At 37.0% G+C, this 12,599-nt stretch overlaps 1 protein-coding gene across 10 annotated transcripts in view; it reads right to left on the reverse strand.

The window, feature by feature from the left end:
- Positions 1 to 3,883: 3,883 nt before the first annotated feature.
- The window catches only part of SUN1 (Sad1 and UNC84 domain containing 1), a 68,483-nt gene continuing 59,767 nt past the window's right edge, over positions 3,884 to 12,599 (reverse strand). For all 10 annotated transcript variants that reach the window (XM_067550901.1, XM_067550900.1, XM_067550903.1 and 7 more), the window contains 5 exons: positions 11,320 to 11,404; positions 10,490 to 10,605; positions 7,417 to 7,584; positions 6,546 to 6,638; positions 3,884 to 5,772 (listed from right to left, as the gene is read on the reverse strand). In XM_067550901.1, the coding sequence (XP_067407002.1) occupies positions 5,659 to 5,772; positions 6,546 to 6,638; positions 7,417 to 7,584; positions 10,490 to 10,605; positions 11,320 to 11,404 (576 nt within the window). In that variant the 3' untranslated portion in view covers positions 3,884 to 5,658. The remainder of the gene's footprint in view (positions 5,773 to 6,545; positions 6,639 to 7,416; positions 7,585 to 10,489; positions 10,606 to 11,319; positions 11,405 to 12,599) is intronic.

The following is a 12,599-nucleotide window of genomic DNA, read 5'->3' on the forward strand; positions in this document are numbered from 1 at the left end:
GCCTTCCACTTTCAAATTCTCAACCAGTTCCTCCCCTTTTGTCAAAATCAAACCTAGAACAGCTTCTCCCCTAGTAGCTTTCTCCACCTTCTGAAATAAAAAATTGTCTCCCATACATTCCAAAAACTTGTTCTTTAACAAAACCAGACTCTCTCCTACCTGTGCATTAGTCATGAGTTAAATAGGGCAACACGGTGGAGACAGTTTTGTCAATAAAATTATACATAATTCATGGCACAATCATGGTAAAAAAATAATTTCACACAAGGGTCACAGCAGTCTTGTGGCTTCTGCTGCTGTGCAGTAACAATTTGTTTGCTTTGATCTAGTCGTTTTTGAAACAGGACTAGATTAAAGCCAACCAACACTGCATGGCATCAGGGTCCATGTAAATGGAAAAATTCACAGATTCTGTGACATTGGTGACATGATTGAATTTTTAGGCAACAGCAAAAACGAAGTGTCTGTTTAAAACTTCCTGTCCTTAGTTGCTCAGCTTTCACTTTTGTGTGGTTAATTTTACTAACCCTTCAGTAACCTGAGAGGTCCAAGGTGGAAGAGATCTGAATTTCTAGTTCTCTCTCCAGTTTCCTGCTCACCCCTTCCCTTTTAAAAAAAACCCCCATTCTTTATACATTATTAGGAGCAAAAAACAATTTAGTCTTTTAAATATTGTTGGAAAAAACAATTTAGCACTTGGCACTTAACATAAAACTTCCAAAGAAACAATCCAGTGTCAAAGAGCTCATTCTGGAGACTAATGAATAGGCCCCAGTACAGAAAAACTGCAGTATTCGAAGAACATCCCTTTTAGATTTCTCACTACAGCTTTGGAAAATGCAAAGAAAAACCTGCCCATACATTTCAGATTTTATACTGAGCCCAGTATATTTGGACAACGTTGTGTGAATACTCCAGTGCAGGTTCTCACACAGTTATGTATCTCGTTTGAGTCTTAAAAAATATTTCAGACAGGGAAAACATGGGGTAGATGACATAGCAAATACAAAGCTTTTTGATGCCATATTGCATGTGGGTTGATGCACATGATCTGCATTTTAATCTTTATAACTATTGATCTGAGTAGTTTAACATGGACTTGAGTGGTTTCTTTCAAAGGTTTCAACAAGTTTTATTCCACTAGAGGGCAATTATTGCACACACACAAATTTTGTTCAAGGAAAAAAAACCAAATGAAACCTTTGGGATTTTTTGTTCAAATGCAGTCCAATGGAATTGCAAGCAAATATTTTCTTAATTTTACTACATTATATTAAGTCACAGAAAGGACAAGTTTAAATATACATTTTTATCTGACAATCTGCAGCCTCATTACTCAACATTACTGTGCATGTAAGTTTAGCTGTGTCATTTTGGTGTGCTGCAGTAGCATAGTACTTTAACAAAACTAATGGCAGATTGAATTTTTTTTGGGGGGAAGGGGTTCATAAACTAGCACCTTGGGGTAGACAGCTTGATGTTTTTGGTCAGCACTAAGTGAAACTTCTGACACTTCACAAATAACATTTGAGCATACAGAAGCTTGTTTTTATTTGCAATAGTATGCTGCTATTGAGTCATGATTTTACTTTGAGATCTTCCCCCCTCAGTCCACAACAGACAGTGAATCTGGACGTCCACTGAAGGTGCAGAATACTTTAGAGCACATTTGTCAGTATGATTTGCACTAATGTCAATCAGTGTAGAAATGCTGCTTTATTCTCAAGGTTCATTACAGCAGGAGTCTTCACTTAAATACATGAAAAATCCATTTAACTTTGCAATAATTGGCTACCCATTACAATACGGTGCCTTTCCACATATTTAAGTGCCCATAAGTAGTTATATGAGGTTTGCTGTGGCATGTTTTGTGTTTTTTGCTCTTATATTCATGAGTGAGGAATTATTTGGCTATACGAATGTGTTAAAGTGCAAAGGATTCTGCACACTAGGCTGGAATTGTGAATACACAAAAGGCCCTGTCTATATTTCAAACTGTTTTAATACATCGTCTCTAATGACATCATCACTGGTCCTAACCACATCAGTCACACCATAAGGGGCTCATTCACCTGCATATCCACTAATATTATATATGCCATCATGTGCCAGCAATGCCCCTCTGCCATGTACATTGGCCAAACTGGACTATCACTACACACAAGGATAAATGGACACAAATCAGACAACAAATAACATCCATAAACCAGTGGGAGAACACTTTAATTCCCCAGGGCATTCGGTCTCTGACCTGAAAGTTGCTGTACTTCTCCAAAAAAACCTCCAAAAACAGACTTCAAAGAGAAACTGCTGAATTAGAAATGATCTGCAAACTTGACACATTCAAACTGGGTTTAAAAAGAGACTTGGAGTGGCTCTCTCACTACGGAAGGTAAATTACTTTGCTCACCCATTCTCACCTCCTACTCAATGATCGTCATTAGGTCTTAAGTACCGGACTCCACCTCCCCCATTGTTCTCAATGCACTTGGATATCTATAAGATGCCTCTGTGTTACCTATTTTCTGTATTACTGCATCTGAAGAAGAGAGCTGAAGTCTCTCGAAAGCTTATGTCTGCAAATATTAAATTTGTTAGTCTTTAAAGTGCTACAGGACTTTCGTCGTTTTTGCTGTATACAGACTAACACGGCTACCCCTCTGGAACTGTTTTAATACTGTAATTTGGTAATGCTTGTGCTCTGCCTTGCATCAACACACAATAACCACTGGAGGTGGTTTACAAGGATTGTTTGCAATGCCTCAGACAATGTGTTTAGCTAGGCCCGTCTGAACCAGGTAAGCCTAAAATTGTTTTCCTGTAAGTGAGCAGAAGGCCACTAGTGCTGCAGCTAGTCCTTAATTCCCACAATGCAGTATCTCATGCTTGGGAATTACTCTGAAACTTCTGCTCTCAGCAACAGTTCTGGGTACTATAATTAGATTTGAAACAATTTTTGGTATATCTAGAGAACACTTTAACAGCTTGTCAAGAACAGTGCCTCTTTTTGGCTGTGATAAACAATTCCAAAGACAATTGAGAATTTCATACTATGTTCTTGCTTATAATAGCTGGTGCACTCGAATCAGAGAGTGGTCCTGAAGTTTCTCTGCATAGGAGAGGCCAGAACAGTGTTCTTACCCATGCTACAGGTCTTTCACTAAAAGAGGCAGTAATAAAAAGGATTTTACCACACCAAAATGGCAGAGTACAATACAAAGGAGACTGGATCAGTGGTTGTATTTTTCTATGATAACTTACGGGCAATGGCCTATGGCTAAGACATGATATTAAACTATGGTAACTCTCAGTCCTACAGAAAATACAACCAGTAACGGAGCCTTATGTATCTTTAGGAAAATGACTGCAGTAGTTAGGGAGGAAAAACAAAACAATTTCAGAAATAATTTGAGACTTCCTATGGCACTGACGGAAATAGAAAGCCTTCTTCAGACGTCTCAGAACTATCTAAGGGATAGGAGTTAATGTAATGTATCAAAGAAAAGCCTGTCTTCCCTCCTGCATGCATAAATCCCTTCGAGAGAAGACAATGAGTAAAAGGCAGAACTTTCTGGAGGGCAGGAAGAGGATGAAAGGTAGAAAACTACTCTCTAGCATGACCCCGCCTGCAGTTCCTAAAGGAATTTCCCACATATTCAATGTTTTTTTATATATTGTACTGCTCTGCCATGTGTCCATTTGCTGTCCTCCAACTACCCACCCTTTCTCACCCCAACTATGGGATATATCCTCCCAGTAAAGTTGAACTGAATTTCACCTCAGTTTTATGCTGAAACATATTTGCCTATTAAAGAGGTAGAAAAATGGAAAGCTGTTACCCTACATCGGTTATTTTAGCCAGACTAGTCAAATTCAGCATAAATACAGAAAAAAACCTTTATTACTTGTTTCAAATATTACATGCACTTTCAAAAATTAAAACTCTTTATTTAAACATCTCAATAACATCTCGTCAGTTTGGAGGCAGCAAAGAATACCAAGACAAATATTTTGAAAAGCATTTACAAAAATACATTGCACAAAGTCCTATCTTGCATCTTTAAAAATAAGTTAGTGTTATTCAAAATATTCCCACCCCAGCTCCCTAATTTCAATTTATACAGGATAATTCTGATTTAAATATTTAACCTACAATATATGAAACACCTGTACATGTTTTATCTAGCTCTTCTGCATAGGCCATTGGTTCTGTTTCTAGCTGAATTTAAACACACTTTTTAAACATTTGAGGACTATTGTGCAAAATACATAGCTCTATTCAGAAACCAGTCAGCACCATCATTCATCTTTCTGAAAAAGGCAACATAGCATATCTGTAATTAAGTTGACCCACTAAAATGCATTACAACAGTAAGATAACATTTCTCCACATGAATGTCTTTCAGGAATCTTTTTATAAAGGGTTTCCAGTAACACTCAAAAATTAAATGACAAAATGAGACTAAGTAGGGAGAGCAGTGCAAGCAGTCCATTAACACAATGCAAATTCCAATTAAATCCAGTAAGAGAATGCTGTTAAGAGTCATTGCTCCAACATTCTTTAATGGGTAATGAATCGTCCAAGCTAAGGGCATAAAAATGGAAATATTGTCTAAAGAATGGTATCTAAATATAGTGGCACTGAGCGTGAACCTCTTTTGCTAGTTACCTCACTGCAGAGATTTGCTTTTTTAAATTAAAAGTTGTGTCTATGACATGGAACCTATTCTCACTTAGTTATTTCACAGTACAGCATGTATTACAAAGTGAGCCAGCCCAATTAATCCTGTCCTAAAGAGAGATTTCTGAACACAAAGATTTTGCCTCTGCAATTATAGCTCCTAATTGGTCTTATCTGCAGATTATTGGCCAGACTCTCACCTTGGTATGAGATAAGCTTACTAGGTTGCTCAGTAAACATTATTCCACTAAGTGATTATTCTAACAAGCTGACTAAGTCAAGAGAAAACTAAATAGGAAGAAAACTTAAAATAATTGTAGTGGTTTAAAAATCAACACTGACTTTTACATTAATGCATGTTTCCATGTTGAGGAAAGGTTTTTATGCCCCTGATGTTTGAACTAGTTTTGGTTCCATTAACTTTCCTTGACAGTAACATGCATCATATTCTGCATCTACCTAGGAAGTCCTTTTGGGCCTAGCAAGAAGTTCAAAAGTCATGGTCAACTAAAGCACACATTAGCCACAATTAGTGTTTAAAGGTGTCCATATGTTTTGACACAGTGTCCAGAGTAATAGACGTGTGCAAACGGGCCTGTATTAAAAACAGATTCCTAGCTGCAGAAAACATGGCTGATTTAAAAAACTGTACATTCAAATGTAATAAAATAAATATCACCTGTTTGCCAACTGGGCTTTACGAACCAGAGTAGTTTGCATGCAATATTTTTCTCAGAATGGACACATTAAAATATAAAGCTGACTGGCAATCACAAGCTGAGCATCAGAGCAAATATGAGTTTGCATATAATTCTGCTGACAGTCTTCTGCATTTTACTGCAGAGGAGTATATATTTTGCAGTATGTCACACATCCTCATTCTTTAAAGATTCCAGTGTTCTAGGTTTTCCAATATATACAAAAAGAAAATATACAACAACAACAACAAAAAAAAAGGTAAGCTGTAGTGTAGTAGTTTATTCAATAGGTTTTCCATGCACTCTGAACCGATACAGACAGGTGTACTCTGTATGGCCCCAATTAGAAAAAATTCTTAGCTCCACTATCTGGAATGCATTTTCATTTTTCTCCTGAAAAAACATGGAAAAAATTAGACATCTAATACACACATGCACACACTTTACTTTTCTCTGTAGACAATGGATGTTGATCACCTAATGTTGTTTAAGACTAGCAGCCAAATTACTATACTGCATACATCATTAACTGCTTAAGTAGTTAAGTTATATCTCCAGAAGGTAATCGGGATTTATGTAGTCTCCTGCAATCTACACAATCTGTCTTTGCTTGACTTCCCATGCTACATTGGAGATCTAGATGAAGCAGAATAATTCTTAACGATTTTATTTAAAAGGACTGAAAGCAGGAATAAGATATTTTTATAGCAGAATAACCTTTAAAATAAGCCACACACAGTAACTTTCCTGGTCAAAGAGAATTTTGGATGACCAGTGCTATAGTTTTACAGAGCAAAAGTTACTGATCTAATTCATTGTGTGGTGGGATCAGTTTAGCCGTAGTCCAACTAACTTGATATGGATATTGCAAATGTCTGGTACTGAAAGACATTCTTCATTATGCATATTTAATGGAAGGCAAAAATAAAAATGCCAAAATGACACTTCAATTGCAATGGTGCAAGTCAGGAATAACTCCATTAAGTTACTGCAGTTATCAGCATGTACCAGTATGAGAAAGAAATCAGAATCAGATTTCAGAACGCTAGCATTTTGCATATTAGCATGCTGGTATGAAAGGCATCAGCAAATGTATCAAAGCTACAAGAGAAAGTCAAGTGTCTTTGGCAACAACAGCTACATATTTCCTACTAATGTGGGCTTACCGTCACTTGAAACATCTGTAGTGACTCTCCTCCTTGATCATAGACATACTGTCCTAGAAGGGTACCTTCTTCCTGATATTCATCTTCTAGACCCTATTATCAAGAGTTAAGCCTTGAAATTTCTTTTCCTTCACATTTCAGATAATCAGAACGAGAAAATGAAGTTTGGCTGCAATTATAGGGTGTCACATTCTTAACAGAGGAGGGCAATACAACCACCAAACTATCATTGTGTAGACAATAAAGGCTGTCAAAAAATAACAATGAAAGAAAGGGTGGGGTTGAAGAAGACTGGGACGGGTACCAGTGCTCATTATTTTACGTATTTCAAGTAAATTAGAAATAAAACATTTAAGTTTCTAGAGCTCATACTCATAATGGACCATGACTGGTGCCATAAGCAGTAGACTACTGTTGTGACAGTGCCTGAAAGGATTATCATCTATTCCCTTTATGAAGGAGTAAAATGTTTGGGCTTGAAGATCACTTTAGATAATCATCCCACAAGTTTAGTAAGTTTTGATTTTCCAGCTTTACCTTGTTAATAAATTAGACCAATTTTTCTGTCACTAGTACAAGCTTATTAAAAAGCAGGACGTAGCTTTAATGCAGTTTTCTGTAGACTATATGGGTAAAAATTAAAAAAAAAATCAATTTTTTAAAAACCAGTACTTAGCTTTTATGTGTTACTTCTCATTCATAGATCTCAAAACTCTCTACAAACAAATGTAAATCTAAGAGCAATATATGTAAATATTAAGATAGAGGTTTTCCCCCCACAAATAACTATTTTCAATTGTGAATAGCTGCTCTATTCAAATAATCCAAACACAGCAAAAACATTTAATAACTTTACCAGAGAAAGACTTACATATACTGAGAAATCCTTAGGTGCACTCGTGATATTTCCTGTTGGTGAAAGAGTTTTTGGTATATGTTCTAATGTAAAGGCTGTTGGGTGGATCATCATAGAAAGTCTAACTACAAGGTAGCCCTGCGATCCTTTGAATGCCCAGCAGTTTCCTGGATACATGTCAGGCTAAAGAGAGGGCAGGGGAGAAAATAAATATTGAACACATTGGTAAAACGTTCTAATGAATTTTGAGTTATTAAAGTTTAGTTTAATAAGGTTATGCCACTGATTATGCCTTGTACCCTGCTACATGAAAAACAATTCTGTTTATTTAAAAAGAGTTCAGATAAATTACTAGATAAAAAACAAGAACATTGTTTGCAGGAATGCAATATCAGCATTAAGGTCAGAGAGTATCAATTCTCATTTTTCTACAATAGTTGAATGGACATTTTCTTGATTCAAAAATTTGAAAGAAAGTGCACTATAGATATGATTTAAATTAAATTATGTATTCAAAGATATCTGAAAAAAGTTATACCTTTAGTCATAAAGGACAGCATTGAAGATGTACATAAACCAAGTTTGACAGTTAAATTATATCCCCAGATAGGCATATTGTATGACAACAACACTATAGGCATGCAAAAATTAAGAGGAAGCCAACAGCAATTTGTTGTTGTTGTTGTTGATAGAATTATAGAAATATAGGGCTGGAAGGGACTTCGAGAAATCAAGTCCAGCCCCTGCACTGAGGCAGAATCAAGTAAATCTAGACCATCCCTGACAAGGGTTTATCTAACCTATTCTGAAAAACTTAATTATGGGGATTCCACAACCTCCCTTGGAAGCCTTTTCTAGAGCTTAACTACCCTTCTAGTTAGAAAGGGTTTCCTAATACTTAACCTAAATTTCCCTTGCTGCAGATTAAGCCAATTACTTCTTGTCCAACCATCACTGGACATGGAGAACAATTGACCATAGTCCTCTTTATATCAGCTCTTAACAGATGTTAAGATTTATCAGGTTCCATCAGTCTTCTTTTCTCAAAACTAAACATGCCCAGGTTTTTTAACCATTCCACACAGGTCAGGTTTTCTAAACCTTTGATAATTTTTGTTGCTCTTGTCTGGACTCTCTTCAATTTACCCAAATCTTTCCAAAAAGTGTGGCATCCAGAATTGGAGACAATACTCCAACTGAGGCCTCACCAATGCTAAGCAGAGCAGGACAATTACCTCTCATGTGTTACATCTGACACTTGTTAATACTTCCCCAAATATTAGCTTTTTTGCAACTGCGTCACATTGGAGCTTATATTCAATTTGTGATCCACTATAACCCCTACATTCTTTTCAGCATTACTTCCACCTAGCCAATTATTCCCCAATTTGTAGCTGTGCATGTGATTTTTTCTTCCTAAGTGAAGGACGCTGCACTTATCTTTATTGAATTTCATCTTTTGAATTCAGATCAATTCTCCAACTTTTCAAGGTTCTTTTGAATTCTAATCCTGTCCTCCAAAATGCTTGCAACGTCTCCCAGCTTGGTGTCACGTGCAAAGTTTACAAACATATTCTCCACTCCACTATCCAAGTCATGAAAACATTGAATAGTACCGGACCCAGAACTGACCCTGTAGAACACCTATAGATACGCCCTCCCAGTCTGACTGTGAACCATTGATGATAACTCTGAGTATGGTCTTTCAACCAGTTGTGCACCCTGCTTATAGTAAATTAAATCTAGACCACGTTTATTTGGTTGGTTTATGAAAATGTTATGTGGGACAGCACCAAAAGCCTTACTAAAAATCAAGATATATCATGTCTACTGCTTCCCCTCATTTACTAGGCCAATAACCCTGCAGAAGAAGGAAATTAGGTTGGTTTGGCATAATTTGTTCTTGACAAATCCATGCTAGCTATTCCTTATAATCTTATTATCCTCTAGGTGCTTACAAATTTGTTGAATAATTTGTTCCGGTATCTTAGTTTTAAAATTAGATTGACTGATCTATAATTCCAGAGGCCCTTTTAGTTCTCTTTTTAAAAGACAGTTGCTATAGTTGCCCTTCTCCAGGCTTCTGGGACCTCACTGTCCTTTATGGGTTCTCAAAGATAATTAATAACAGTTCCAAGATTGAGTTAACTAGTTCATTAAGAACCCAAGGATGAATTTTTGGGTTGAGGCGCTGACTTGAATACATCTATCTTATCTAAATATTCTTTAACCTGTTCTTTCCCTATTTTGGTTTAGATTCCTTTCCCCTTGTTATTATTAACTGAGTTGAGTATCTGGTCACCATTAGCCTTTTTTGTGAAGGCAAACAAAATGGGCATTAAACACCTCAGCCTTCTTGATGTCATCAGTTATTAGCTCTTTCCTCACTAAGCAGGGGACCTACACTTTCCTTAGCCTTTCTATTGCTCCTAATGTATTAAAAAACCTATTCTTATTCCCTTATATGTCCTGTATTAGGTGTAACTCATTTTGTGCTTAGCTTTTCTGATTTTGTCCCCACTATTCTTTTGTACTCCTCCTTACCAATTGGGGTCCTACATAAAAGTTATGGCTAAGATTGTCAAGAGTGATCATCAGTGCCCAAATTGATTCTCCCTAACAGGCCTAAATTTCATAAGATAGGTGCCCAGAAATTTTTGAAAATCAGGCCCTCTTTTAGATGTTTCTAGCTAGACAACCAAAAAAATGAAGCATTCAAAACCACTAGTGACATTCTAAAGCCTGGGCCTGTGCTTATTTCTCTCATTTCTAGGACGAATTCTTGAGCTGGCCCTCTGGACAAGGCCTATGCACCTCTTTAGTCATGTTTAAATCCTCCTAATAGGGGTTAAGTGTGATTTAAATGACTAGGCCTCCTGTGGGGACTCTGCACATGGTTCTAGTCTCAGCAAAAGTCAAGTTCCAGGTGCATCCTCCACTGCAAGAAAAAAAATCTGGTCTCTGAAGTTTCTTGACAATAGCTTTAACACACAACTTTCATAGCACAGTGCGGTCCTGGTCCATGATTTTGTGCTACAGAAATACAAATAAATAACAGGATTTTAGGTATACTCTGCTTTTAAATTACCTGAATTACCACTCTGGGAGACTGAGAGAAATACCACAAAGGAATTCCAAAGAGACTAATTAGGGCTGTTTTGGTCTCATAGGTCTCAGAACAACGAGTACTCAGAATGCTGCCACCTTAAAAAGATAAAAGTCCGGTTAAAACACAAATAATGAAGTGTTTCATCAGGTAAGTAGTCATGCTTTCAGTAAAATATTGCACCAAACTGAACACGCCAGTGATTTTTCTTCAAACAAGTATTCAAATCCTGTCTAATTCTAGTAACTTTTCTTTAAGCACTGTTATTTTAATGCAAGTGTCCTGTCCCCATATTAAATAGAATTTTACATTAAGGAAGCTGTACCTCACTTTTCAAATAGTAGCATATTTCTCAGAAGATAAGAACTATTTTCAGCTTGAAATAAAAATGTATTTTTGAAAAAGAGGTTTAAAAAACTGAACAAATATGCACTTTCAGTAAGTTTGTGTTCAAAATATATATACACACCCACCATACAAAATAGCTATTTTCACTCAACTATCCCTTGGTATTTTTCTTTTAAAGAGCTTTTTCAAACCTGTGCTATATTGTCCTACCCCACTTCAAGTATATTCACTGTGTTTCCACAATGCAATCAGGAGTTCAGAGTTAAGTTTGTATGCACCTTTCGGGTGTATACTATTAACGTATATGTAAACATCCACCTAAACAAAATCCAAAATCTATAGTGTTCCTGTTGTTTGTCAAGCATCGGATACAGGATTCTTGATTTACAGTCAAAACTGACAACTCAGATTACTTTGCTGTAAATAGCAGACTGATCGATTTTTAGCTCTTCTGCAATATTTACCTCCAGATTCTAAAGCATAGTCCACCATACCAGTCTTGTCTTGGGAATAGAGTTTCAATGCATTATTTACAATAATGCGTGCTTGCTACAGATAGAAGGGAAGAGAGAGAGTATGGAAAAAAGAGAACATTTTTGGTATTAGATATACATGTATTCAACAGTCTTTATTAACTAAGCAAAACAGCATACACACTTAATAAAATTGTACTGTATGACAGAATCTTTGGAATGAACCTAGTTAAGATACATTAGCCATTTTTTGATGAGTGGCAGTCAGACAACTAGGTCACTCTGTACAGAGTTTCTGTAAGTCTGTCTTCTCCCCATTAGGTTACATTTAAATTTTTCTTTATATTTTGGGTATTCCCCAGCTCCCAAGATGGCATAGCTTGGCAGACATTACAAATCACAAAGGGTAATGGAATTTTCATTATGTTACTTTACTGCATCTATGTGGCTACTTGTTTTAGGATAGGATAGGAATAATAGAGTTTCTAAGTAACAAGACTAGTAAGTCTATTGTAACTACCTAATTAACAGTCCACCAGAGGAGACTAATGACTGAAGCATAAGGCCATGTCTACACTACAAACTCTGGTTGACGCAAGTTACGTCAGCATACATCTGTCAATGTTAGTACACTGCTCGTGCATACGTGGCTGCTTGTGTCTGCACTGCATGTACTCAGGAGTGCTTGTGTGGATGCAGCGTGCGGCGCACCACTGATAGGTATCCCAGTGTGTCACATGTGCCATGTGGCTAAACCCTTTTGGGGAAATTTTCGCAACGTGTTGTGGAATAGAAACAAATCGTGAAGGGATCTCTGAGAACAAGAGGTCAAGTTCATGCATGCAACTTTCTCCATCCCATGCCGCCCATTAAAAAAAAAAAAAAAATCCACAAACCCACAGCCGTTTTCAGCATCTTCCATTTGTGACAAAAGCATGGAGCCCACAAAACTCCGCACTGCCTGTCCTTAAGAATGTGTAAATATAGGTTGCAAAATCTTCCAGTATCTGCAGACCCGCAGAAAGAACTGCAACCATGGGGTACGTGATGATTTCTTCAAAGACATTGTTAAGGGACATAGTGAAAACCAATTCAAGGTTGTTGATGGTGTTCACAGAGCAGCTGCAGACAGTGAAGCGCCCCTTCTGAGCCTGAGAAATGAGCACTGACCGGTAGGATAGTGTTGTAATGCAGGTTTAGAAAGAGATGCAGTAGCTGTAGAACTTTCAGATGTGGAAGATCACATTCCTGGATCTGTGTGCCAACCCTGC

This window comes from Emydura macquarii, unplaced genomic scaffold (genome assembly GCF_026122565.2).
Source record: "Emydura macquarii macquarii isolate MOO-44397 ecotype Brisbane River unplaced genomic scaffold, CSIRO-AGI_Emac_v2 contig_1348, whole genome shotgun sequence".
NCBI classification, from domain to species: domain Eukaryota; kingdom Metazoa; phylum Chordata; order Testudines; family Chelidae; genus Emydura; species Emydura macquarii.